The following is a 27793-nucleotide window of genomic DNA, read 5'->3' as shown; positions in this document are numbered from 1 at the left end:
CATAGACAATCAGGGAGTTGACTTGCAAAAGTTTGTTATAAAAAATCGTTGAATAATCGTTTTAATAAGTTTCTGATCCCAAAAAAAAGTTCAGTCAAAGAAAAAAATTCCGTTCGTTTTTAAAAAAAAAGACACCTTTATTTACAGAAACAATGCTTCTCTCATATTCGTATCTAATAAATCAAAATTTGAAAAAGACTGTACTGACAGACAAACAGACAGACAGACAGACAACCTGAAACTCTTAATATCTGATGATGTCACGGTAAGATAAAGTCTTTTTTTGGGTTTTTGATGATAAACACAAATAAACAAGTTTGCCAATGCTGGGAATTATAGATTTTAGGAAACATACAGTTTAAATTCTGTAAAGTCGTCTTTGAAGTCACATTCTTTTTCCAGAGATTAAAACTTTCAAATTTTTCTAAAATCCATCTTAACAAAGACGACTTTCTAAGTTGCCCTTGCTCTTAGATGAAAAAAATTAATAATCTATGTGCCAAACTTATTATTTCTATTAACTTAGTCAGTGGCGTTGCTTAGGATATCTCGGGGGGGNCGCGCGTAGCGAGCCGATTTTTATATCTTAACTAAGTAGCATAAGAATTTTACCTTAGTTTAATGTTATTTATTGATTGTCATGATTTGTACTGTAACTTATAAAGTGGTTATTAAGATTTTGTGATTTTTATTACACAGTCACAAGAAATGTTGTAAAAAAATCAAAGCCCTAGGTCAACTAACTGCCTGACTGACTACCTTCAACCTGAAATCAGACAAAATAACGCCAAAAAGACGCTTTTAGACAGTACCTACACCCTAATGCAGTGATCAGCAGTACAATGACAGAGGAAAAAGAGGGTTTCATTGGAGAGTGCTTAAAAATGAATAATCTATGTGCCAAACTTATTATTGCTAATAACTTAGTCAGTGGCGTTGCTAAGGATTTCTCTTTGGGGGGGGGGGGGGGGTAAATTTCTATAAATGCGCGCGTAGCGAGCCGATTTTTATATCTTATCCCCCCCACCAAGAGGGACCCCCTGACGCCATGAGCCTTCGCTATGCAGTAAACGAGCCTCCGCTATACATCACAGCTTCCTTATAACCCTTATTTTTTAAATATAATATAGAATTTTCATAATTTTTTTCAACAAAGTAGCATAAGAATTTTACCTTAGATTAATGTTGTTTATTGATTGTCATGATTTGTAACTCATAAAGTGGTTATTAAGATTTATGTTTTACAATGAAACATTTCTTACGCAGTAAGGAGGCTATTTGGAAATTCATTTCTTAATTGAACTTAGTTTATTTTGTTTTAATCTTTGATATAAGCAAGGCCTTTTTTGGAAAATTTATTTAAATTTAGATTATTTGTCAATGTAAAATTTTTGATCATCTTAACCTGATAAAAATTTCAGAAAAGGGTATCAATTATATCAAAGATTATAGAATAAGGAATAAATTACTTTCAAATCTATTCTTTAAATGGTTTCCTTTTTTCGTAAAAAAAGTTTCAACTTTTATACACCATTTTCTAGTAATAAGTAGTTACTATATATAATAATTTAAAATCCTTCTGATCTTTTGATAGACTTTTTATAGAACTATGTTGAAAAAACTGAAAAAAAATTCTATTTTACATTAAAATCAAGAGTTATAAGGGAACTGTGCTGTTATAGCAGAGGCTCGTTAACTGCATAGCGGAGGATCAGTCTGCCTAGCAAATCTAGGAGGCTCATGTCTGCACAGCGGAGGCTCATGGTGTCCGGGGGTTCCCTCCCTCCCCCAAGACAATATTCAATACAACCCCATTCATGATGTATATCATATGGGGGTTGTTTCAATTTACCATTCATTTCTGGCATTATCAATTAAAAGGCTTCCTTTACCGCCTTGCAGTTATCATGTTTCTTAATCTATACCCCCCCCCCACAGAAGAGCTTTATTTCTAATTTGAGATAAAATATTGAAGTTCGATAAATACTTCCCACCCACCTTCACCCCAGTGCAACTACTTAACTGCATTAAATAATCGATTTTGGTAAAACCTATCTGTGCTACTTTGATTATGTTAATTGAATTTAATGATGCGCGAAGCGCCAACAATTTGTTTCTTCATAAATTCATTTTTTTTGTAATCATGGACCTGGAGAATGGAGATCAAGTTTCTAGAAGAAGATAATTATAACCCTAGGATTCTAGGGCAGGAATAAATTACCCCTAATAACCCCCCCTATCTGCGCGCCACTCCATTCACACAACCTATATCTAGGTTCCGTTCATGGCTGCACTATCTCTCCTGATCTCCTCTGGAATCCTTCAGGATGGCACCGCTATATGTCTGATACTTAGTGATCTTTATTATGTCCTTGTCTATGTTTCTTTACCATGTCATATCTCTAGCAGTGTCCTTTTTCCAGATACTGATGTACCGAAGACCTTAAGGCCTTTCCGTGTTTATTTCATATACAAGTCTGATCCTCGTCTCTTCTCGTAACCCCAGAGGACTGATCCGGAAGCGCACCTGTTCCTGTTGCTTGTGCGGTACCAGGTGGTCCCTCTCCTTTCTGATCTCCCTGCTCCTCACCTAGACGAGACCGCGCGCCCAAACGCGCTCGGACTGAACTAGGAGGACTTACTCTAGCTGAGCAGATACCCAAGGTGTTTAGTCTTACGACGCCAATGCTTCTAAGTTATTAGCAAGAACGATTGCATTTTATTCTGACAACACCTATTTATTACATGTGACTGTGAATTGTAATTGCAAATTGTATTTTCTACTTTAGTTCTATAAAAACACCACACAATTTTTGAACATGCACTCTACTAGAAATTGTGTATTGTAATCTAATTTCTAAAATCTTAAATTTTATGCAAGATACTGAATATCTAATTTTATGAAAACCCTATTATTATTTCAGGGCTTTTAAGAACAAGAAATACTATTACAGAGTTTATTTATTCAAAATACATATCGAAACCTTGGTACATAAGATACATGATGAATTGAACAGTATTACATTTGCTCCAAAAAAAACCCACCAATTTATAGATTTATATAATTTCAAGGATATCTGTAATTATTTATTTTTTCAGGATTAAAGGATTCTTTATAAAGGATTAAATCATAACTGAGGTATTTATCTCTAATACTACTATCATTAACTGAGTCGGTTCTTCATCAGTATTTTCCACTGTCTTTTCGTACAAGAGATTTGCGCATTTCACTCATATCTGAAACGGAAGCAAACAGCGGCATTGACGCAACATCGTCGTCTTCGTAGATTTTAGTGAAATGGTGATTTATCAAATCCTCAGCGGTATCGCGCTTTAAAGGATCGTGAACAAAACACCGAGCCAAGAAATTCTTTCCTTCGTCTGACAGTGTGGAAGGAATACCAGGAGTTTGACCCATTCCAACCTTTAAATAAAAAAATAAAGATTTATTTTAAATCCTAAATGTTTGGATGTTTTGTTCATTATATTTTGTTTTGGATTGGGTCATAATGCTAACATTATGGAGCAGAATATCGGTTAGGTCTCACTTCAGAAGTTGTCTTTTAATACCTTTTCATTGTAAATGTAAATTTAAATGCCGACAAAATATTTGCTGAAGAAAAAAGGCAAAAAATTTAGGTTTATTATTTAAAGCTTTTAAAGGAAAATAAAATCTACTAGCTTGGGGACCCAGCGTTGCTGAAGGTAGTCACAAGTAGTCCCGCCGTTTATCCACCCCGTGTCATAAATTACGATTTTAGCTATTTTTCCTTATAAAAGTCGACCCATTCGACATAGAATCTTAAAACTAAGAACATTCCCGTGGTTCTCCCGAGTTACCCAATCAAAATTTGAGACAAATCGGTCCAGGGGTTCCGAGATTAAAATTTTATATGTATTGATACCTTGAACATAATTTGATAATTACTCTCAAGCTCTGCCCAAGGCCGGAGTCCGGTCACCATCTCTATGACCACACAGCCTAGTGACCAGATGTCCGCTGACCGACCATGCCCCTCGCTCATATTACGGGTGAACACCTGATTAAAACAAAATATGAACTTAATCTACAGATTAACTACTTCTAGCTTTTTATTAAAATTTCAGTTGTAAATAACAACCTTTCACAGTATTTTTAACCAAAATAAAAAAAAATAGATTTGTATTGGTTTTCACTGTAACTAATAAGAAGCAAATTTATTATTACTAGCTGAAGGACCCAGCGTTGCCCGTGGAAAAAATCAAACTTTTTTAGCATTTAACACCCCCCGGCCACCCATGAGTGTCCACACAAAATTTCAGCCCAATCGGTCCAGCCGTTTAGCCGGCTATAGGGAACATATATATACGAATGTCTTGTTTTATTATATAGATTGGAAGAACTACTAATATCTATACTTGTTAGTATTTAAAATTCATAAATAAAAATGTTAATGTTAAATTGAATAAAGAACTAAACTTTTGTGTGGAGTATCGATTTGATTGTTGGCACTTTCAAATTTGAGAAGAAATACTTAATTCCTCCAATAAAGTTATCTCTGCAGGGTATGAACACCACGGGATATTGAACACGAATAAAATCAATCAGTGTGGCATTGCATAAGATGAAGATAAATGCACGATTTCGAAAAGTTGTAACGCCTGTCAGTTACCTCTGGAGCCATAAATGCCTGTGTACCAACAAACCCCTGAAGTTCTCCAGGCATAGTAGTGTGTGCCTTAATTTTAACAGCACAACCAAAATCTCCAAGCTTTAAGTTCTAAATAAAAAAAATAGTTAAATTATTAATAACAAAGACATTAAAAAAATATTGGCCGCAACTTTTATTATTATTGTTTACGGTAGTTTTTAGCAACCTTAAATTCATAAATTGGTATATATAACCCACACTGGTAGTCTTCAGTTTTAAATCAACAATCAACAATTATCAATTTTCAGATCAAAGAAAAGATTATTCGCTTCGACGAAAGGTTGGGATTCGAACATGCCCTTTGGTTGAAATAACATGGAGGACAGTACCTTTACATATATCTTACCCTCATATCATCTGTGAGAAATATATTTGCTCCTTTAATATCTCTGTGCACTATTCCGTTCTCATGCAGACAAGCCACTGCCTGAATAAAAACATATTAAAACAAAACGTTCTTTTTAATGTCGCCTTCGTAGCTTTCTTTCAGGTGCTGGTGTTTTTGAAAAAAAATGTTATAGATTCATCATACCAACTGTATATGTAGCAAAACTTGGGGCCTAATGTACCTATTGTAGCTGGCCTATGTACTGTACCTGCAGGAGCTGTTCTGTGTACTGTAACTGTAGGAGCTGGTCTGTGTACTGTACCTGTAGAAGCTGGTCTGTGTACTGTACCTGTAGAAGCTCGGCTGTGTACTGTACCTGTAGGAGCTGGCCTGTGTACTGTACCTGCAGGAGCTGGTTTGTGTACTGTACCTGCAGTAGCTGGTCTAGTGTAATGTACCTGTAAGAGCTGGCTTGTGTACTGTACCTGCAGGAGCTGGCCTGTGTACTGTACCTGCAGGAGCTGGTCTGTGTACTGTACCTGTAGTATCTGGCCTGTGTACTGCACCTGTAAGAGCTGTTCTGTGTACTGTACCTGCAGGCACTGGCCAGTGTACTGTACCTTTACCAGCTGGCCTGTGTACTGTACCTAAAGGAGCTGGTCTGTGTACTCTACCTGCAGTAGCTGGCCTGTGTACTGCACCTGTAAGAGCTGGTCTGTGTACTGTACCTGCAGGAGCTGGCCTGTGTACTATACCTGCAGGAGCTGGTCTGTGTACTGTACCTGCAGTAGCTGGCCTGTGTACTGTACCTGTAGGAGCTGGCCTGTGTACTGTACCTGTAGGGGCTGGCCTGTGCACTGTACCTGTAGGAGCTGGTCTGTGTACTGCACCTGTAATAGCTGGTCTGTGTACTGTACCTGTAAGAGCTGGTCTGTGTACTGCACCTGTAAGAGCTGGTCTGTGTACTGTAACTGTAAGAGCTGGTCTGTGCACTGTATCTGTAGGAGCTGGCCAGTGTACTGTACCTGTAGGAGCTGGCCTGTATACCGTCTAACCAAAGACTCCTCAAGGCCTGCCTCTGTACTGCTGCAGAGTGCCTCTAAAGTACCTTCAGGACAGTACTCCATGAATATCAACATCTCTTCCCTTGACAAATAGAAAATTATATTTTAACATGAACAAATATGCGACTGAAGTACAAAGTTCTCTTATGTCTATCGAAAATGGTAAAACTGAGATAAAAATTAAGAAACATGCAAATTACAGTAAGACCTCTAATACTGTTGATTGTTGATAAGGAAGATAACATTAGAGACATCTTTATGTATTAGATGTTGTTTTAAAGCAAATATTTCACCAGTAGCTTCCTTTATTATCAACTAAGTAATAACGGTCTATATATAAATTTATCTTGTCTGTCTGTCTGTTTGTATCCAATAAACGTCAAAACGGCTGAACCGATCAGGCCCAAATTTGTGTGTGACCTCACGTGGCCCCAGGTAAGGTTTATGAATGATCAAAATTTCAAACATTTGTCTCCATCAAAATTCGATTTTAATTTAATTTTTGAAAATTTTGAAAATCCACAAAATTTGATTGTTAAAATCCGTGAACTTTTTGGTTTGGTGTTACGATGTACACAAAGAGAATAGCTAGTAAAGGTTAAATGGGTCTAATCTTCAGTACGATTTCTGTATTTTGTATTCATTGGTCTACAAACGTTTAATGAATCTTCTAAAATTTGGACGCAGTGGTCGGCGTTTATAGCAATACAATGAAGACGACTTTTTTATTTAAGTTTTGATTTCTAACAGGGTTTTTTCAAATTATAAGTTTACAAGTAAACAAAGAGAAGCAGTTAATTTACAGCTTCTCTTTGTTTCCATGATTATGTGAATCCATGCTGTTTGAAAGCTAAGTAGAAATCAAAAATCAAAATCAAAAGTCGTCTTCATTGAAGTGATAAATACGTCGACGACGACGACTGTATCATCAAGAACTGAATGATAGAAATAGCTTCGTCGTTAGAAATGATTATTTTGGGGTGGGGTTATTATGGGTTCTGTACAAAAGTAACTTGGAATTTCTTGCTTTAAAAACAATGGGAACATACAGAATTAAGCACTTTTCAAACGTGGCACTCTGAAAATGGAGGATCACTTAAATTTCGAAAACACTCCCTTTAAGCTTTTACCTGTGTATCTCTACTCCAAAATGGTTTACAAGGTTAGGATGATGAATGGATTCAAATATTCTTAACTCATCAGCTACACTTCTGAACACAAACACAATACATTCAAATCATTCAAATCAAAACATTTGGGAAAATAGATCCAGCGCTGAACTCACGCAGATTTAAGGGTTTGGAACTATTCCCTGCAATCCCTGACTTTTGATAACATTTTGACCAATTAAACATAAATATTCTGCTTCTACTCTAATACTTTTATGTCTGCGGGTTAATTTTAAATGAGCAAATTTAAAAAATTAAATTTGTAAGTTAAACATTAAAATTTAAACAAAATGCCATTGAATTCAAATTACAGAAAACGGAAGCATCTAACTTTGGGTTAACAAGCTTTAAAATAAAAATTAACAATATCGTTAACGCTTAGTAGATACAAAATATTCGTTAACTGCCTACATCGTTAACGGATGGTATGTTCGATAAGGTCGAAGCTTGCACATTATAAACACAAATATTTGTTCATGTCTTTCATGCATCTTAAACCATAATAACTTTTTTTTGTAAATTATTAATTTTTTAATCAACAGCTCATTTCGTGAATTCAAATTTGAAATTAACGGGTTTTCTGTTCGCTAATGAAGTTTCATGTTAATTTTATAACACTGCCATGAAATGCAATGGAAAGCATTCAATCAATTGTTTAAAACAACTTACTTTAAAGTTTTGTGATCATTGGGTTGGAGAGGTATTTCTTTCATCGCCATTATATCACCAGTCTCATTGTTAATAGCAGTGTACACTTTACCAAAGTGTCCTTGACCTGAAAAACACAATTCAGTGAGGCCCAAAAACCTGTGGAATTAATAAGAAGACTGAATTTTCATTTTAAAAAGAGAATTTTTGTCATTAGAAATTACGCGTTTAGTCCCTTTAAACGGAGAAGCAACCCAAATTATTTGAACTGTCCCATTAATGTTAAGAACTGGTAAGGGAGAATAGTTTACTATTCAGAATATATAAAGTTTGTGAAGTGCACAGCACCATGTGATTGAGACATTAAACATTTAGTTCTAGTTCTACTAGCATTCAGTTATGATTAGATTAGTATTTATAATCATTATAATAGATGGGGTCACATCTCAATATGGACAGATCCCTTCGGTAACTCATTTATTCAGATAGGGTTGCTAGGAAAACATCATGGTGTAAAGGAAATAATCCATTGATAATAACAACATTTCAGAAAAACAAGCTTATATTGTCATGTCATGTCATGTCATGTCATGTCATGTCATGTCATGTCATGTCATGTCATGTCATGTCATGTCATTTCACGTCATTTTATATCATGTAATGTCATGTACTATAACAAGCATAAAAATGTATCCCATAAAATCAAATTTCTGAAAAAAACATTGTTAAGAATTATAATAATTTATGTTACCATAACCTGAACAAAAATGTCATGTCATGTCATGTCATGTCATGTCATGTCATGTCATGTCATGTCATGTCATTACATGTCACAAACTAATCTCTTTATTTGATATTTTTTAAACTTCCTTGTAGAACATTGTTTTGAATTACATTACATATTAATTGATATTTAGGACACTAACTCTATTCGACTTCTTCAGCAGAGTGTATCCCAACTTCATGGGGTCTCAGACAGGTCAAACTAGTAGTTAAATTATTGCTGAGACTGAAGTTAAAAATTTACCAAGTCCTTGTCAAAGAAAATGAAGAATACCAAAAGGACCAAAGTAAGTCAAAGTATCATTGAACTCAAATTTGCTAATAATTTAACTTAAAAATAATAAAATGCCTTTTATAATTTTTTGCATTTTTTTAATGCTAATACTGCACATTTTTTGTGTACAAATTGCATAACATTTTTGTGCACAAATTGACATAATTTGGTTAATTTAAACACATTTAATCCTGCAATTTCCGACCGTAGAATGATCCAACAATGGTTGTCTAATTAGATAATATAATAATTAGATTAATTGATGTTGAAACCAATGTAAAGATGATCTTAATGAAGCTAAATATCCTCGACTCGTCTATTAATAATAAGGTAAAACTAAAAAGATAAACGATTGGCAACTTTTGTGTATTTAATTACTAATTTGTTTCTTTATTGTTTTATCAGTCTTCATTATCATTTGTTACTTAATTCTTTATCTATATTAAATCATCTTTCATTAACAGTATTTAATTATCAATTAATGATAGTTTTTACAGAGTGTATCACAAATAAAGCATAAATAGCATTTTTTTCATATAATACAAATATCTTAAACCAGTCAGTATCAAATAATAAAATTATAAAAACCAAAAGTTTAAACAAAGTATGGGGTTATCAAGAAGTAAAATCAATAAAAAAGTAAAAAAATATTATGATACAAAAAAAATTAAAAGCAAAACTTTACATATATTTTAGGATTCAGAGAGCTCTTTGGAAAGTTCAGAGTTGAAAAGGCAATTAGACATTATGTTTTCCAAGATGGAGTCCCTAGATTATGATGTAAGTAGAATTAATTATTACTCAAATGAATTGTAGGATAACTCACTGCAACAACTTTGTTTAAACAACTGCCACATAAAGACTGTAATTAGGAACAAATGAACTGCTTTAGATAAGTGGGTTTGGACTTCAATTGGAGACATTGAAAAAAGATTTGGATTTCATGAAGAAAGGATATTCAGGAGTTTATGATTTAGTATCTAATTCTGTGGACTCAAGACAATGTGGTAACTTACCTTTTTATTTAAAATATTAAAATGATTTCATCTCTCTACCTGTGGAGGAGGGCGATATGGCACAAAAACAAGTTTACACTACTCATTGGCTAAGTTTAATTGCATGTTTATTGTAAAATATTGCATAAATATGTATCTTCCATGTCTAACTTGCATAAAGGTTTACACATTAAATCAAATTTTATAAACACACTGCCTGAAAATTTTGCACAAACTTATAATTGATGAAACTTCTTGCACACCATCTTAATTTGCATATGATAAGCAAACCAGTATTTAAAAGGAATAAACAAGCCGGTGCAAGTTTTCACCAAATAATGTTCTAAAATTACTGGAAACCCAAGGTAGAGGAGGAGGGGGAGGTTCCAAGGATTCAAGACAATTATCTTCTACGCTTCAACAACTTCAAGCAATGCTTCAGAACTTTAGTTCAACAATTGAAGCATTACAGACCAGGTAATAAGACTAGCAATTCACTAGAATCAACCACATTTAATAACTTCTTTAAGAAATATATGACTTAATCAAGTCTATACACTTCTTCTACTTACTTACTATCCATTTTTGAATGATTTCCAGGTTCACACATTTCCAGTGTGACATTTGGGAATCAACCACATTTAATAACTTCTTTAATAAATATATGACTTAATCAAGTCAATACACTTCTTCTACTTACTTACTATCCATGTTTGAATGATTTTCAGGTTCACACATTTCCAGTGTGACATTTGGGAATCAACAACGTTTAATAACTTCTTTAAGAAATATATGAATTAATGAAGTCAATACACTTCTTCTACTTACTTACTTACTATCCATGTTTGAATGATTTTCAGGTTCACACATTACCAGTGTGACATTTGGGAATCATTTCCTGGTTGCTGAAAAATAAACCATTATGTGTATCACTGAGATATTTGAAATCCTGATTACATTCTGATTCTTCATTTGAGAATGAGTTTGAACACATCAAAATAACATTCTGCTGATTAAATCATTTTCTCAATGAAAACCAATGCTGTTTTTTTTTTGTTGCAAATCCTGGAAATGATTTCCGAATATCACATTTGAACCCTTTGTGTTTTACAGTGTAGTCTCCTTGAATAATAAAGTTGACAACTCTAACCAGAGAGTAAGAACTGGTCAAAGGTAATATCTTTTACCTATTAACTTTAAAAAATTCTAACTTTTAAGTGTCAATTTAGACCAATTATTAGAAACATCTCAAACCATGTTGATCCTGAAATTTTCACCCCAAACCATGTTCTCATTAGAACTTATCTGTTTAGAAGTCAAGATGAGTATGATAACTCAGCCAACAAAGATGATTTGAGATATGTAACCTACATGTTGGAGAGCTTAACAACACAATACAGAGTAATTATTTCTTACAAGTACTTTAAAAAAGATTTTAAAATTTAATTTGATTTGAATAATTAAGGGATCTTTGAAGGACAGCAGAGAATATCATCTCCCAAGAGATTGCACAGATATAGGGTAAGTAGATTGAAAAAACATACTTTTTTGTGTTAAAAACAATGAGTTTAATTTTTCTACAAGAAAAATGGCAACAAAAATAAAACGTTTTATAGGATATCTGGAATACACAAGATTCAACCTGACAGGACCTCTAGCCCAATCTTTGTATATTGTTATGCTGATTTGGATGGCGGCTGGACGGTAATCAAATCATTATATTGATTAGTTAAAGATAAAAAAGGAAGACGCCAAAGTAAAACCAAAAATGAGGCAAAAATGTGCAATTATTAGTCAGAACAATCTTTCTTAGGATGTGCTAAGAAGGACAATCTCTGGAACTGCTTCAAATAGATTAATTGCATCATTTTCCATGACAAAAAAATTATGATTTTAATCAGTAATCAAATGTAATATTCTGAAGGTTATTCAGCAAAGGAATGGAGGCTATATTGATTTCCATAGAAAAGATATTGATGACTACAGGTATATATATCTATTATACTAGTCCAATTGATTTTTACCATTCTGAAGTTAATTTGTGGTATGAGGTAAAAAAATAGAGTTTTAAAGACGCCTTGCATATATTTCAATTGTGAATATTTTCTTTCTGAAAATATAGTAAATCAAATTTTGTTGGAGGCAAAGTTTTAAATTTTGATCATCCATAAACCCTAGCTGGGGTCACATGATGTCCCATACAAAATTTGGGCCAGATCAGTTTAGCTGTTTTGACAGTTATTGGATACAAACAGACAGACAAATATATAAATATTTAATATATATTCAATTATCAAAACTTAGCTACCATAGGAACTTTTGAATGGACAGAAATAATAAAAAAAGAGCAAGTCAAACCAAAAGATTTGAGGATCTACTGATTTGCTTATGGATTAAATTCACCAAGATTCATCTGTCTCATTTAAAAGTTCCCAGCTCTGGATTGTCCTAGAATGGGATTTGGAAATGTTGCAAGTGAATACTGGATTGGGCTTGATAGGTAACCATTAAAATGCAAAGTTCCTAAATATTATCTCTTTGGTTGTGTGCTACATTTGAAAAATAAATTTATTATTTGAAATTTATAGTTAAAGATGATTAATAACTTAAGAAGAAAATGGGCCATTATTATCTTGAACCAATTATTAACCAAATGAAACAAATTTGGAAACATCATAAATATCTAATATCATTAAATAAAAATATAAATATTTTAGATTACATTTCTTGACAGCAGAGTCTGAGGATATATTTGAACTAAGGATTGAGATCACAGATTTTAAAAATAAGACTGCTGTAGCTAGGTAGGAATATAATAATATTTTTTTATATTATCTTATTGATTTCTGTTTTGAGTTAATTTGACTAAATTCTCACATTTTTGGTATTTGAACAAGAAAGTTTTTTTTTCTTCAGTTACAGTCTTTTTGCCATTTCTGGTAGATCCCAGGGGTATCAAATAACTCTTCTAGGTGGATATTCTGGAACAGCAGGTATATTCAATAATTGAATAAATTTAACATCCAGGGGTATCTGCTATCTATTTCAAAAAGCTTTTACCATTTTCTGCAATTGAATCATGAACAATATGGAACTGCAGAATAAATTGATCTTGTTATTCCCAAACTTGCTCTCTTATCAAGTATGGAAGAATCCAATGCTACTGCAGTCACTTTTATTTTTTATTCCTTCTCTAACCCCATCTTAGTCTAATAATAGCCCAGGGATGAGCACTAATGAATAAATTAGTTAATAAGGGTCTTCAAGTCCATTTCATGGAAAATAGAGTTCAAAATTTGTTCAAATTATGAACAGGAAACAATTTAGGAGACTCATTGACTGCTAGTCAGGGTGAGAATTTCAACATAGGATTCCCACAATCAGCAGTTGATCAGCAGTGCAATGAGGATGAAATGCAAGAGGTTAGTTTAATGGCTTCATTAATCTCCTTATTATTATTAAGAAAAGCCAATGAAAGAGAAATTAGAATTTTAAGACAGTGAGAAGACACTTGAAAAGTAAAAAAACTTAGTTTAAAAAAAATATTAAAAAAGTAACATAACCTTATAATAGACAAACTCAATTCAGTTAACTTAGTGCCACAAAAAGTTGTCCAAAACCCAATTTTACGTAACCTTCAAGTAATCAGAAGCAAGCAGAGAAATAAACATTTGGTATAAACCTTCTTTTTAATGGTTTTGGGGACTTTTTCAAATTCCTACTAACAGATTTAATGTCTTTTTAATTCCCAACACATTATTATAATATGGATTCCTGTAACAGATATAAAGACATAAGAACATATATATAACATAAGAAAAGCTGACAGTCCCAGAGAAGTGTGTCTCTCATCCACAATAAATTGTGTTGTGCAAACTCAAAGGTTTAATATGAGTCAGATATTAGACAAGAATCTGGCAAAAAAACTGTTAATCTAGATTGGAGGCTGGTGGTTTCCAACATCACGCTGTCCTAATACAGGCTCTAATCTTAACGGAAGGTATTATAATCTTAGGGAGACCATTCTTTGAAAGTTTGCAAAATATTGAATCTAATGTTAGAGTGACAGTCAATTGTGCACCAATATTTTCTTCAACCAAAAATTGTGCATTTTTTCACTTCCTTGCACGAATTTTCACATTTGGAGCAGAATCCTGCATATACCTGTTCCGCACCAACAATCATGGGTAAATTATAGCGCAGAGTAAACTGTGACATCTCTGTAACTGATACTTAATTAAGGTTTGATTGGTACCTTCATGAATCAGACATGTAACTGAAAATAAATGGATCAAGGATCACTTGAAGTTACATAAACAATCTGTTAAGGGATAGATAAAAAAACAATTCAACTTTAATATTCATAGTTTCCAAATTTCAGATACCTAGCAGAGCAAGAATCTTCAAAAAGTGAAGCATCAGGTTAACATTAAATATATTAAATAATTTTTTTTTAATTCTTACATTTTTAATTAACATTAAAAACTTGAAAAGACTTCTTCAATGAATGAAATTATAAAACTTAATTAAACAAAAAACCTTTGAAAACTTCAGCTTAGAAGGTATAAACTATATAAAAAAGTTGTTTTATTAACATTTTTCATTAAAACGAAAATACAATATTAAAATATTCTGTTTGAACAGGGAGCTTAACTTTTATTTCCAAGAAAAAATGCTGTTACTCAAAAACCTTTTAATAAAATTAGAGAAATATACAGAACTTCATTCTATACAAGTTTTATACAAACATTTAAGTATAATGTACTGCTAATCTGTTTGATAACAAAACTAGACATGCCATTGTTAGCAAAACGTTTGGTCAAAACCCAGTGAAAATTATAGAAATTGTTTTGAAAATCAAAATTACAGATTATCTTTCATGAGAAATATTCTTCTTATAAATTTGAATGGTATTCTTTTCTGAAAAGGATAATATTTAAATCTTTGTTAAAACCAGGCATTTCAGGGAAGAAAAGTTCCAACCCGTTTTCAATACCAGAATTGATTTACAATAATGGTTTTATTTGACAGGAATATTCTGGACTGGTTTCCATGGAGCTGAATACTCCCTTGATAGAACTAGAATGATGATTAGACCTAAGAAACTACGCTGAAATTTTATCATTATCCCATCCATAGGCTGAAATTACAAGACTTTAAACTGCGTTGCTATACTGCCAAAAACTGGTTCCAATTGAGCGCCAGCTCAAATCTCGAAACACTGAAAACTATTTCAAACCAAACAGTTTGAACCAAACATGTTTGAGGCGCATCTCCAATTTGGCCTTATATTGATTATACAATGTTTTAGGTTTCTTGTTTTATTTCAATTTCAGAAAATAAAAAAATACAAACCAACAATTGTTCAGACTCAATTAACATAATTTTTTTATTCTAAATTATCATTTTCAGTGATTGGTAAGTTCTGAATATTTGATTGTTAGGCAATTTTTTGAAAGGGGAAAACATGATATAATGCTATTGAGGGAAATAAAATATTTAAAAAAAAATACCTCTCAAATCTCGGATATATTTAAATGCTAGCAGAGATTCCAGGCATTGCCAGTGGAATTAAAAAAAATTTTAAGACAAAAAAAAAAAAATTCTTTTTTTTAGAAACCTAAGTTACCACCTGGGCACCCATGGGTTCCTTCAAAAAATATCAACCCATTTGGTGTAGTCGTTTGGCCAGCTTTAGCTAACATATAAATATATATATATATATACATATATAAATATTATATATTTTACCTATCTTGACCCCTCGTTGCCAGGAGAATTTGACCAGCCTAGCTTTAATATGTATTCTATCCTCAGGCATAGTTTGGTCTAAAACTCGGCCTTAAAAAAAAGGAAATCGGAACACATTTTTAAATATGAACATTGAACAATCGTCAATCATGTACCCATTAATCGTTATTTATGAACTATAAAAATGTGCGCATATTGCAGAATGCACGATGCACATGTTACTAAAGAACTTATTACTGTATTCATGAATGTTTCTTTTTTAGGGGAGAAAAAGTCTGAAAGTTAAAAATACTTCAAAGAGCTTTAACCCATCCAAAACCAAGTTGTATAAATTCAAAGGGCAAAATGTTTAAATATAATGGCTGTTGACTGTTAGTGTTCAACCTCAGACATTGGATCCCTCAGGAATGAAAAACTTGTCGGAATTTTTTGCGTAATTAACCCTCTCTGTATAGGTTTTTATTTTCGAGGTCAATTGCTGAAGAGAAGCGCTACAACATACAAAAGTTTCACCCATAGGTAGTTTTTTTATGGTTTAAAATTCTACCTATAGCTTGTTGTTGATGTTTCTGTTCTTCTCGTTCACTCTCAAAGCATTCTATACTTTTCTTTACTCGCTCTCTCCATGGTAAATTACCTAAAAATTCACTTATCGTAATCATAATAAAAATAATAATTCTAATAATTCTAATGATAATAATAATAATAATAATAATAATAATAATAATAATAATAATAATAATAATAATAATAATAATTATAATAATCCTAATGATAACAATAATAATATCATAATAGAAATGTTGGTAATGAATAAAAGTAAATGATAAAAATGAAGCATTTGATAAGTAAATACTTACAATCTACCCCACTCCAGCTGCGAGCTTGAAAAAGGAAATTTTTATATATATATACTGAGTTTTTTACCTTAATTTCAACAATATTTTATTGATAATTAGATGCAAATATTTTGACATTTCTATTTTTCCAATCCAAATTTTGACATAAAATTGACCAATTTCACTGTAAAACTTCCAGGAAGGGGGGGGGGGGGGCGGGGATAAAAATTCATAACTGTTCAATTATTTACCTCCCCCCCCCACTGGAAACTATCATAAGCCTCAGGAATTTGTCCAAGGGGGGCTTAATTTTTTTTCTCTTTCCAGGGAGGGGGGCTCAGCACCCGTTGGGGCCTGAAACACCCTGAAATCAAGATTTCACTGGTCCAGGGGGGGCTTAGCCCCCATAGCCCCCCCTGAATGCGCCTCTGATAAGCTTGTCAGCAGGGGTAAGAAACCGTTTTAAAGAAGCAAAACTGTATTTCACTTGGAATTCTAATAGATGCATTTAAAATGCATTTTTCATAAAAATCATAATCGTCTCAAATGGCCGGGTTTATATAGTTGAAAATTATTGAAAACTGTATGAGTTTGGTGAAAAAATCTCCAATTTTTTTTACATGAATGAAAATTATTCAGAGAATATGTCGAATTCAATTCAATGTAATCATAGAAAAGTTTATATTTCATAATATTCGTAGTTTAAAGTAAAAATATAGTACATAGTACAAATATAGTACATAGTACAAATAAAGTACATAGTACAAATAACAAATATTATGAAATATCCACTTTTTACGAATTTGTATTGCATTTAAATCGACATATACAGGTTGTAATAACTAAATATACAGGTTGTAATATCTAAATATACAGGTTGTAATATCTAAATATACAGGTTGTAATATCTAAATATACAGGTTGTAATATCTAAATATCTAAATATACAGGTTGTAATATCTAAATATACAGGTTGTAATATCTAAATATACAGGTTGTAATATCTAAATATACAGGTTGTAATATCTAAATGATTAATTTTAAATTTTTGATTTGAGTGGAATAATGCAACTCTGTGAATTGACACTACAATCAGGCGCGTAGTGGGGGCGGGTCGGTACTCCTGTGCCCCCCCTAGACATGCACCCCAAGCCCCCCCTAGAGCCAGAGGCAGGCTCTAATTTATTATACAGTAAACCTACATATATATTCAGATTTTTACTTTTCTTATTGATCGACAATGTCACAATTTGTCTATTTTATGATTATTTCTCAAATTCGTTCTTGTACCTAAATCTTATTTACAATATTTTTTTCTTAATACCAGTTTTTTAGGGGGGTGCACAAAAAAGTGCACCCCCCATAGGCTAAACCTGCACTACGCGCTTGACTACACTCTTTAGGTTTAGGACGTTTTCAAACATTTCTCCTTATAGACGCAACTAATAGATCGATATCGAATTCAATCCACATCAGCCTATACCCCCTTTCATTTTTCGCGAACAATTTTTTTTAACTTAACAAGAGATTTAACATGTAATTGTGATGTACTTCTACTAGCTGTACAGTGTACAGTACATTGAAGTACTAGTATATACTGAGCATAAAAGAGCCCTGTTCGTAAAGTTAAAATGTAGTGAACTAACTCACCGAAAGCTGGAACTCTGACTGAAAGATCTGAAGCATCTAGTTCATCACCCTGCAGGCTTCGTCGGCCTTCGCTTCGTCGTCTTCGTCTATATCAATCAGTCAAACAATCATCAATCAATCAATCAGACTTTTAGTGAAGGCATTATGACAACATCGCAATCCCACAATGACTATACATTAAGAATTAATAATTTGCAAATGAAGCTGCTAAGGGCTTTTGTGAGAAATTTGATACAAGGAGTTAACAATTTACAAACAATCAATCAATCGAAAAATCTAATATTAATCATTCAATCAAATACAAGAGTGTTAATAACCATGTATCTCTTCATTACAGAGAGGCAATAGGGATGCAATAAATATAGAAGGGAATATTACATTGTTTGGTCCTAAAGCATATGCATTTCATGGTAGCAATCAGGGATTCAATACCTTAGCATCGCAACCACCTGTGAAGGGAATCATGGGTCAGTAATGTTGGTTGAAAGGTGGATAAGTAGTAATTTAAACAACGTGCATATTATTATGCTGGGGTCAAATCAAACGGGGAGGGGGGAGGGCTACCTAGATAAAAACTATATAAATACATGGGGGTTTAAACGAGGGTTTCCATTGAACGAAACGTTTTGCGAATAAATGCAAAAATTTTCGTTCACACTTTGCAATTTTGTGAAAAAGGGAAAATTTTTGCATTTTTCCCGAGAGAACGAAATGCGAAAATGAAGCAGAATAGTCTCTAAAACTTTTTTCGCGAAATGATTTTTCTTTTTCGCTGGAAACCCTAGTTTAAACTTTAAAAGGGGAAAACAGAAATACTACGGGGCATTGCAATATCAACCAAGTAAAATATAATTAGTTGTTCCTATCAGTGTTATTAAAATCAATAAAAAAACACCAATTCAACATTGATCCAACATAACTAATGAATTGATGAATATACTACTCACATTGTTCCCATCGGACTCTGAGGTACTGGACTGATGGGACTTTGAGGCGGAGGCATGGCAATTCTGTCCGGGTCAATCTTAGCAAAAAACAGATCTTCTTATTACATTTTATAAAAAACGTTTCTAGAATATTTTTGATTGGATTTATTGTACGAAACCACTTATCAAACTGTTTACACTAGGCTTTAGGGCCCCGTGTTTTTTTCCAGGTATATTCCAGATTTTTTTCCTCCACTATTATGAAATTAATCTGTTTTTATTGAGTTGGATTTTAAAAATTTCGAAATAACAAAATTTCTTGAGGTTTTTTAAATTTTACCTTTCCTGGACCAAAAAAAAGGGACAAAAGGGACTGCATACTTAAATTCAAGTGATCTTCTGTTTACAAGAAAGGAATACCCGATTAACAACGGTACACGTAAAAACTTCAACTGATAAATGGAAACATATGTTTTTTTTAGATTGGATTTTTTTTCTGATAATGCTTCCATTTTTCCTAAAGCAGGAAATGCCATGTAACTTTAAATGTAAAACCACAAATAAAAATTATCAGTTATCTAAAAACAAAAAATGGATATCTAATTCATCAAACAATACTTTAAATGGTATAGTTGTGAATCGGACATCGATCAATGGAGGGTCACTCATATCATTATTAACCATCATTAACTTAACAATCACCTCGTTTAGTTTTCTGTGTAACTGGTCCTCTCTAGACATCGATCTGTGGGGGGACGCACATCGAGAACCAGATCTAGGATATATAAATATTCTGTAGAGGGGGGAGGGGGCGGGCGCACATATAGAACTATATTTTAAATTTTAATTAGAACTATATCTAGAACTATATCTAGAACTATATCTAGAACTATATCTAAAACTATATCTAGAACTATATCTAAAACTATATCTAGAACTATATCTAGAACTGTGTCTATAACTATATCTAGAATATCTAGAACTATATCTAGAACTGTATCTATAACTGTATCTAGAACTATAACTAGAACTTTATCTAGAACAGTATCTAAAACTATATCTAGAACTGTATATAAAACTATATCTAGAACTCTATCTAGAACAGTATCTAGAAAACTATAGCTATAACTATATCCTAAATTTAACTTTAAAATTTGTTTTTTCATCGTTAGTTTCTAGATAATTAGATTTCTGTTGTCTAAGGCTTACAAGAAAACTAATTGGACTGATTTTCTTAATTCTTTGTTAATTGATAAATGACGATAACTCCCTCAAACTTTTCAAAAGGTTTAATCATAGTTCTAGTGCTTCGTGAAATTTCTAATATTTTTAAATTTAATTTCAAAATCCCTGGAATAAGGAAAAGCATAGGGAATAAGGAATTAGTTTAAAGTAATCGACTAATTGAATATTTCGAAAAGGGAAAGTACTTAAACCAATTCCAGTTATTTAATAAATAATTAAAAGAGCAAACTTGATTCTAGAAAGGAAGAAAATATTCATATTTTTATTCATATTTTTGCAACATTTCAAAACAAGAATTATGAAAAAAGACCAAGTACAATTCTAGAGGAACATGGAATTTATCTTTTTCTATTAAGTAGAAATTTGGCAAACTCACGGTGTCCCATTCCCCACAAAAATTGAACCTTTTTTGGTTACACAAAAAAAGTCAGTTTTTGAGAGGTGGTTCAAAGTTCCAAACAAAACGCAATTAATATGATCTCAGGATTGTCAGGAACCACATCTAAGCTTCTTGAACTATAGGCATCCAATCCATGGCAAAAAAAATGTCAAGCTAAACACCTGGTTCCAGTTGGTTAACCCAACAAGACCATCACAACCAGACAATCAGCATTTTATCTTAATATCCAACCAAAAAGATCGAACTTAGAAATAAGGAACAAATTCCTCAGTAACCGTGTAGTCGAAACCTGGAACCAGCTACCAAATAACATCTAAGATACTCCACACCTAAAGCTTTTCAAATCTTTATATGAAAAAACCTGGATGGAGATATAGAAAATTATAAAAACCAGAGAACTCTGCTAAACTTCTACTTAAAGTACCCTGGAGTCACAAACACAAACAAACAAACAAAGGTTTTCAACTAAAATTGTGCATCTCTCTGTTCCTTTTATCTATTTTCAACAAAACATCTTGAGGACATAAGCTTTCATAACATAAAAGAAATTTTAAATATTTGAAAAACTTATTTTAATATTATTTCAATGATAAAAATCAAATATTGAAATAAAAAAATATAATAACAATTATTAAAACATTGATGAATTCAAACATTTTTCTTTCTTTTTACGTTAAACATTTGAATATCATATGAAATGAAGACGATATTGATTCTAACCTTGAGTAAGGTCGGCTTCCTCTGTCACCACGTGGACTAAAATATACAAAATACTTTTTAAATAGAGCGAATTTTATATATATTTTTTTATAAATTGAAGTAATAAAAATGGTCACAAGAGGCAAAATTTAATTTGCAAAAATTAATTTATTTTTTTTCAATTCAGTGAAATATAATAAACAATAAAAATGTTTTTCTCACTCCACGCAAACATACCTAACTTTTGGGGAATATAAATTATTTATTTATTTATATGTATAGGTTAAAAAATTTCGACATTTTCTTTTTCAACAATCTAATTGTTTCAAAATCTATTTTGTTTTCTTCAAATTTTGATTTTAAAAACACCGGGCACTTGAGCTAATATACAATAACACAATCTTGACTTCAGTTTAACTAAACTTGAGCTACAGGGTGCCTCACGAAACATGACAGTTGGTGAATAATTTTAAATGTCTTCTTCCATATGCTGTATTAGATATTTAAGACTTTTTGCAGTTTATTTAGTTTAAACAAACTTTACTCAAATATATTTTACTTAGAAATCAATATGGATGCCATAAATATTTATTATTATTCTCTTTGGCAACAAACAACTTGACATATTATGGAAGCAGACATTTTAACTATTCACCAACTGTCATGTTTCGTGGGGCACCAACTGTACCTGACTGACGGTTTCCTTTCAGGAGTATCTCTCACATCACCAACTACATGATTATGGCATTCTTCAGTCAGGTTCTTGAAATCTAAACAAATCTAAAGGTAAAGGGATTGTAAGCGTAAATTGAAGTGACCCTCCATGCAAAGATGGCAATGCCCAATCTACAACGGTACCCTTTAAAGCTTTGTCTGATCAAGTATGAATTAGACATCAAAGTTTTTGTGTATTTTCTGGTCCAATAAAAACTAAATTTTTTAACATATTTGAATTTTGATAATTTCTAATTTTTTTTCCGATAAAAAAATTAAGAATATATTACCAATAAAATTATTCTTTAGCAGACAAAACCTACTTTAAGGGATTTGACATAAAAACGTTTATATTTGGTTCAGCGGTTCTCATGCTATTGAGCTCTTGATCAAGTTAAATAAGATACAGTGATAAAGAGATAACATGAATATTGTAGATAAGGAAGACGATATTAAAGCAATACTGAATTGCATTTGATGCTGTTACAAAGCAAATAGCTGTACTAGTAAGTTATTAAATGACTTATTAAGTAAATAGGCCCACTATTTACATTTCATAATTGCTATGCCTCACTATGGACTATTTCAAGTTGTATCGACATCCTATTCCAGAGTTTTCTGGTTATCTCTGTATACACTGAAAATACTTTGGAAAATCAAAAAGTTTTATTTTTCTCTTCCAAAAATTTTGCGACAGTAAAGTTCCGCATGCTTTATAAATGCTTGTAAAAGGAAAATCTTTACATGGAGATATAAACTAACCTAAGAATTCACACTTAATGACTATGTAGGACTAACTACTAAATATAAACTAACCTAAGAATTCACACTCTGTAAGATATCTAGTATATGTAGGACTAACTACTAAATATAAACTAACCTAAGAATTCAAACTCTGTGAGATATCTAGTATATGTAGGACTAACTACTAAATATAAACTAACCTAAGAATTCACACTCTGTAAGATATCTAGTATATGTAGGACTAACTACCAAATATTTACTAACCTAAGAATTCACACTCTGTGAGATATCTAGTATATGTAGGACTAACTACTAAATATAAACTAACATAAGAATTCACACTCTGTGAGATATCTAGTATATGTAGGACTAACTACCAAATATAAACTAAGATATCTAGTATATGTAGGACTAACTACCAAATATTTACTAACCTAAGAATTCACACTCTGTGAGATATCTAGTATATGTAGGACTGGCGGCGAGGTATAAGAACTCCATCCCTTTGACTGCCCAGTCAGGTCGTAGCCCTCTACCCCTCTCACACCAGGCCAAAACAAACCTAATAATTACATTTCAATATTTTTAAAAAATCTCAAAAAATAAATGAGATATTTAATATGATCTTCCATTTAAGAAAAAACCAACTGCATGGAGAACTGAATACTACCAACTGCAAGATATTTACTAAACCTCATCCATTGCATGGAGAACTGAATACTACCAACTGCAATATATTTACTAACCTCACCCATTGCATGGAGAACTGAATGGTACCAACCGCAATATATTTACTAACCTCATCCATTGCATGGAGAACTGAATACTACCAACTGCAATATATTTACTAACCTCACCCATTGCATGGAGAACTGAATACTACCAACCGCAATATATTTACTAACCTCATCCATTGCATGGAGAACTGAATGGTACCAACCGCAATATATTTACTAACCTCATCCATTGCATGGAGAACGAAATACTACCAACCGCAATATATTTACTAACCTCATCCATTGCATGGAGAACTGAATGGTACCAACCGCAATATATTTACTAACCTCATCCATTGCATGGAGAACTGAATAGTACCAACCGCAAGATCCCTTCTTGAATTATCTCCAGTAATAAGTCTGTCTAGTTCTTTATGATACTCGAATCCAAACTTGTAGCACTAGATAGATTAGTCAATGAATCCAAACTTGTAGCACTAAATAGATTAGTCAATGAATCCAAACTTGTAGCACTAAATAGATTAGTCAATGACTCCAAACTTGTAGCACTAAATAGATTAGTCAATGAATCCAAACTTGTAGCACTAAATAGATTAGTCAATGAATCCAAATTTGTAGCACTAAATAGATTAGTCAATGAATTCAACACTAATAAATAGTGTGAAAAGATCCGCAAGTAAGTTACATTATATCTAATATAAAATGTCTAATAAAAAAATTAAATTGAATTTTCTAAATTCAACATTTTCTTCAGCCTAAACCTCCTTGGTTAACCATGTCAAAAATAAATATGGGTTGAAAAAAGTTTTATTACAGTGGTAGGGGATTACATCAATGCAATGAAGACGACTTTTTAATCAAGATTTAAATGTTGACAAGCTTTTTTTCGAGTTGCAAGTTTACGAGTAATAAATTGACAGCTTCTTTTGACTTCTATGTTTGTGCATCAAGCTTGATATAAATCAAAATTGAAATCAAAAGTCGTCTTCATTGTATTGATATAATCTCCTACCACTATAAATTATTAAACATACGTAAAGAAATATTGTAAAGGAAAAGAATATTTAAATTTTAAACTTTTTTCACTCATTAAAAATCATGATGGAATTCGATTGTTATTAGAATTAGGAATTCTTTAAAAAAATCTTTATTAAAAGAATTTAATAGGAATGGATATATTTTGTTATGCATCTATTTTATCTGAAAATTTATAATATTAGACTAAGATTTCTTCATATAAGTGACTAATGGACGCAAAGAAAATAAAGGAAATTGACAATCTAAAAATGGACAAAATCTTTTTAAATTAAAAAACGTTTTAAAATTTAAAATCACGGCGTCAGTTCCTTCCAAGGGAAGAGATAGAGGAATAAAAAAGGAAAAAAGGAATCAGCTGAATATATGTTGGGGGTGGGGGGGATGTAACTTGATAAGGTAACATCGAATTATAACGGGGGCTTACTTGTAGCTTGGAGAATTCAACAATCAATACCAGGACACTTCTTTTTTTAAGATAACTTTTTTCGTCAATTTTAATGTACTTGGTGTCTTCCCCAAAAAAAATTTCAATTATAATTTAATTTTTACGTTTCATACAACAGAATAGAATAAATTGCACATTTTCAATGATAGCATAGAGGATTTTTTTTAATGAATGACATAAAAAGATGTTAGATTTTTTTTTTGAAAATCTTAAGAATAGGGACCGATTACATTTAGAAGGTTAAAACGGTACTTTTTGAGGAAAACGCTTCAACGATTAACACCCACCCCCCAATTTTAAGAAATATATCTACTAGAAACATTTTTTTAACACAATACGACGATGTTTAGTAGGCTAAAAGCATAAACGCATTTATTGCGTTTATGTCTACCTATTGAGGTAAAAATATTCTGCATAACAGGCAGAATGAGAAATTCATAGTTAAATAAAGTTAGGAAGAAAAGAAGCATATATGGAAAAATTAAAAACATGTATCTATCAACTACTAGACGCTTCAAAATAGTAAATTGTAGAAATATCAAAATAAAAATACCTTTGTTAAAAAAGAAATACCTGTTGAAGAATTTCTCTCATCCTGCGGACCAATGTATCCCTATCCATAGGTTCTAGACTCTCAAGGGAGGAAGTATCACACTAACAATCCAATATATTTAACAAGGAAACACAACAAGGGAATAAAGAATAGGGTGGACCAAAACAAAACAAAACAATATGCACCCTAGTTTTTCTATATTTTACCGTTCACTTAGTCGGAATAAAGCTTTAAATTTAGCATATGTTTATTTATGTCATTATAATTGGTATCATTAATAGTATAAATAGTTTTATTTAATTTTACTCAACTTATCTAATAGCAAATAACTTAATAACCCTACAAAAAGGTGTGAAGTTTAAAACTTTAATAGCATTTCGAAAAATTTACTTTATCGCCCTGTTGAAGGGCAATAAAGTCACTTTATTGCCAGGGAAATATTTAATGTGACAAATTCCCTCAAAATTGAATAATTTTTTTTTGAAGATTTCATTTATTCAATAAACGGATGGGGACTGGGGAGGGTAGTGAATGTAGATAAAGGGTAGAAAAAGGTAGAAGGGCAAGGAAGCATGGAAAATACAGGAACAGTCTTTTTTACACTAGAGAAGCTAAGGGTAGAAGGAATACGGTAAAAGAAAGGAGGGGGGGGGGGGGATATATATTTATCAGTTCCTTTTCTTCAACACTCGATAGTTCTTGACATATTTTAGATCTGAGAGACAGAGCACCTTGTTTTACATCATCCAAACTGTCCGCTATAGCCTACAATACAGAAATACATATATATGGTGTCCGCTATAGCCTACAATATAGAAATATTATATATACAGGGTGTCCGCTATAGCCTACAATATAGAAATATTATATATACAGGGTGTCCGCTATAGCCTACAATATAGAAATATTATATAAACAGGGTGTCCGCTATAGCCTACAATATAGAAATATTATATATACAGGGTGTCCGCTTAAGCCTACAATATAGAAATCTTATATATACAAGGTGTCCGCTTTAGCCTACATTATAGAAATATTATATATACAGGGTGTCCGCTATAGCCTACAATATAGAAATATTATACAACCATGGTGTCCGCTATAGCCTACAATATAGAAATAATATAAATACAGGATGTCCGCTATAGCCTACAATATAGAAATATTATAAATACAGGGTGTCCGCTATAGCCTACAATATAGAAATATTATACAACCATGGTGTCCGCTATAGCCTACAATATAGAAATAACATAAATACAGAGTGTCCGCTATAGCCTACAATATAGAAATCTTATATATACAGGGTGTCCGCTATAGCCTACAATATAGAAATATTATATGTACAGGGTGTCCGCTATAGCCTACAATATAGAAATATGTTAAAAACATACATAAATGTATAGTAAAAATTATGGCCGCCCCTATGTTGACCAAAAAATATTTTTCTTTTCTTTATTAACACAATGATATTTGTTAATCTTGAACGCTAGATTTCGATATCTAATCTGGACACTTTTAATTTGAGGATAAATGCTTAATCCCACATTGCACTGTATGACCACGACGGGATATAAAATAGGATATAAATTTATCTGTAAATCTGCATAAGATGAACGCGGGTTATTGGTATGTTTTAGATTGATAAAAGTCATCAGGATATTGGCAAGAATTTAGAGCAGTTACACTTTTGAACCAAAAACACATTAAGAACAGTTGTGATATTTCTTTTAAGCCACTATGTTCTAGCTTTCACCTACCAACCCGCCAATCTGTTTTATCAAAGAAAGAGTGTAGTGCAGTTTTTAGAGTAATTTAAACAGCTCTTGCAACATTACAATGTTGAAGAACTTGTTAGTAAAGAAGATAAAGTAAATTATTTAACAATAAGTTATGGAACCCACAAAAAAACTGGATTTTGATTGAATTGTGCATTGGAATCTCGCGTTAAAAATATCTTATTTTGTTTTGACAAAAGAGATGAATATGGTGAAATATTGGCATTGTGTAAGCCTATAACCCAAAATATAAACTTTATTTTGATATATTGGATGAAATATGTCAGACAAAGTAAAATATATATATATATATATATATGTA

General features: G+C 32.1%; 2 protein-coding genes across 4 annotated transcripts in view; one reads left to right on the top strand and one right to left on the bottom strand.

Annotated features, from left to right (window-relative positions):
* Positions 1–2943: 2943 nt before the first annotated feature.
* Positions 2944–27793, bottom strand: part of LOC111712303 (mitogen-activated protein kinase kinase kinase 4) — a 49578-nt gene continuing 24728 nt past the window's right edge. The window contains exons 26-44 of one of the 2 annotated variants that reach the window (XM_023486875.1): positions 26369–26458; positions 25714–25794; positions 23985–24097; positions 23355–23482; positions 22151–22232; positions 21484–21519; positions 19821–19893; positions 19140–19216; positions 18193–18278; positions 16564–16587; positions 16251–16340; positions 15704–15793; positions 7922–8027; positions 7214–7294; positions 6045–6165; positions 5038–5118; positions 4653–4760; positions 3906–4040; positions 2944–3424 (exon numbers count right to left, since the gene is read on the bottom strand). In XM_023486875.1, the coding sequence (XP_023342643.1) occupies positions 3185–3424; positions 3906–4040; positions 4653–4760; positions 5038–5118; positions 6045–6165; positions 7214–7294; positions 7922–8027; positions 15704–15793; positions 16251–16340; positions 16564–16587; positions 18193–18278; positions 19140–19216; positions 19821–19893; positions 21484–21519; positions 22151–22232; positions 23355–23482; positions 23985–24097; positions 25714–25794; positions 26369–26458 (1842 nt within the window). In that variant the 3' untranslated portion in view covers positions 2944–3184. The remainder of the gene's footprint in view (positions 3425–3905; positions 4041–4652; positions 4761–5037; positions 5119–6044; positions 6166–7213; positions 7295–7921; positions 8028–15703; positions 15794–16250; positions 16341–16563; positions 16588–18192; positions 18279–19139; positions 19217–19820; positions 19894–21483; positions 21520–22150; positions 22233–23354; positions 23483–23984; positions 24098–25713; positions 25795–26368; positions 26459–27793) is intronic. The other variant, XM_023486876.1, reaches the window with a different exon arrangement.
* LOC111712304 (fibroleukin) lies at positions 8047–15308 on the top strand. Of its 2 annotated transcripts, XM_023486877.1 has the most exons (18): positions 8048–8368; positions 8818–8879; positions 9212–9287; positions 9654–9737; positions 9850–9964; positions 10318–10429; positions 11066–11125; positions 11266–11353; positions 11418–11473; positions 11569–11656; positions 11877–11938; positions 12405–12452; positions 12670–12756; positions 12869–12945; positions 13280–13374; positions 13891–13952; positions 14334–14374; positions 14984–15308. In XM_023486877.1, the coding sequence occupies exons 1-18, from the start codon at positions 8300–8302 to the stop codon at positions 15064–15066; spliced, it is 1365 nt and encodes a 454-aa protein (XP_023342645.1). In that variant the 5' UTR covers positions 8048–8299; the 3' UTR covers positions 15067–15308. The 2 variants fall into 2 exon arrangements, with proteins under 2 accessions (XP_023342647.1, XP_023342645.1); XM_023486879.1 differs by lacking the exon at positions 11066–11125 and having other exon boundaries at positions 8047–8368.

Source organism: Eurytemora carolleeae, unplaced genomic scaffold (assembly GCF_000591075.1).
Source record: "Eurytemora carolleeae unplaced genomic scaffold, Eaff_2.0 scaffold1252, whole genome shotgun sequence".
Taxonomy (NCBI): domain Eukaryota; kingdom Metazoa; phylum Arthropoda; class Copepoda; order Calanoida; family Temoridae; genus Eurytemora; species Eurytemora carolleeae.
Note: the sequence above shows the minus strand (reverse complement) of the source record. Positions and strands in the feature narration are given on the sequence as shown.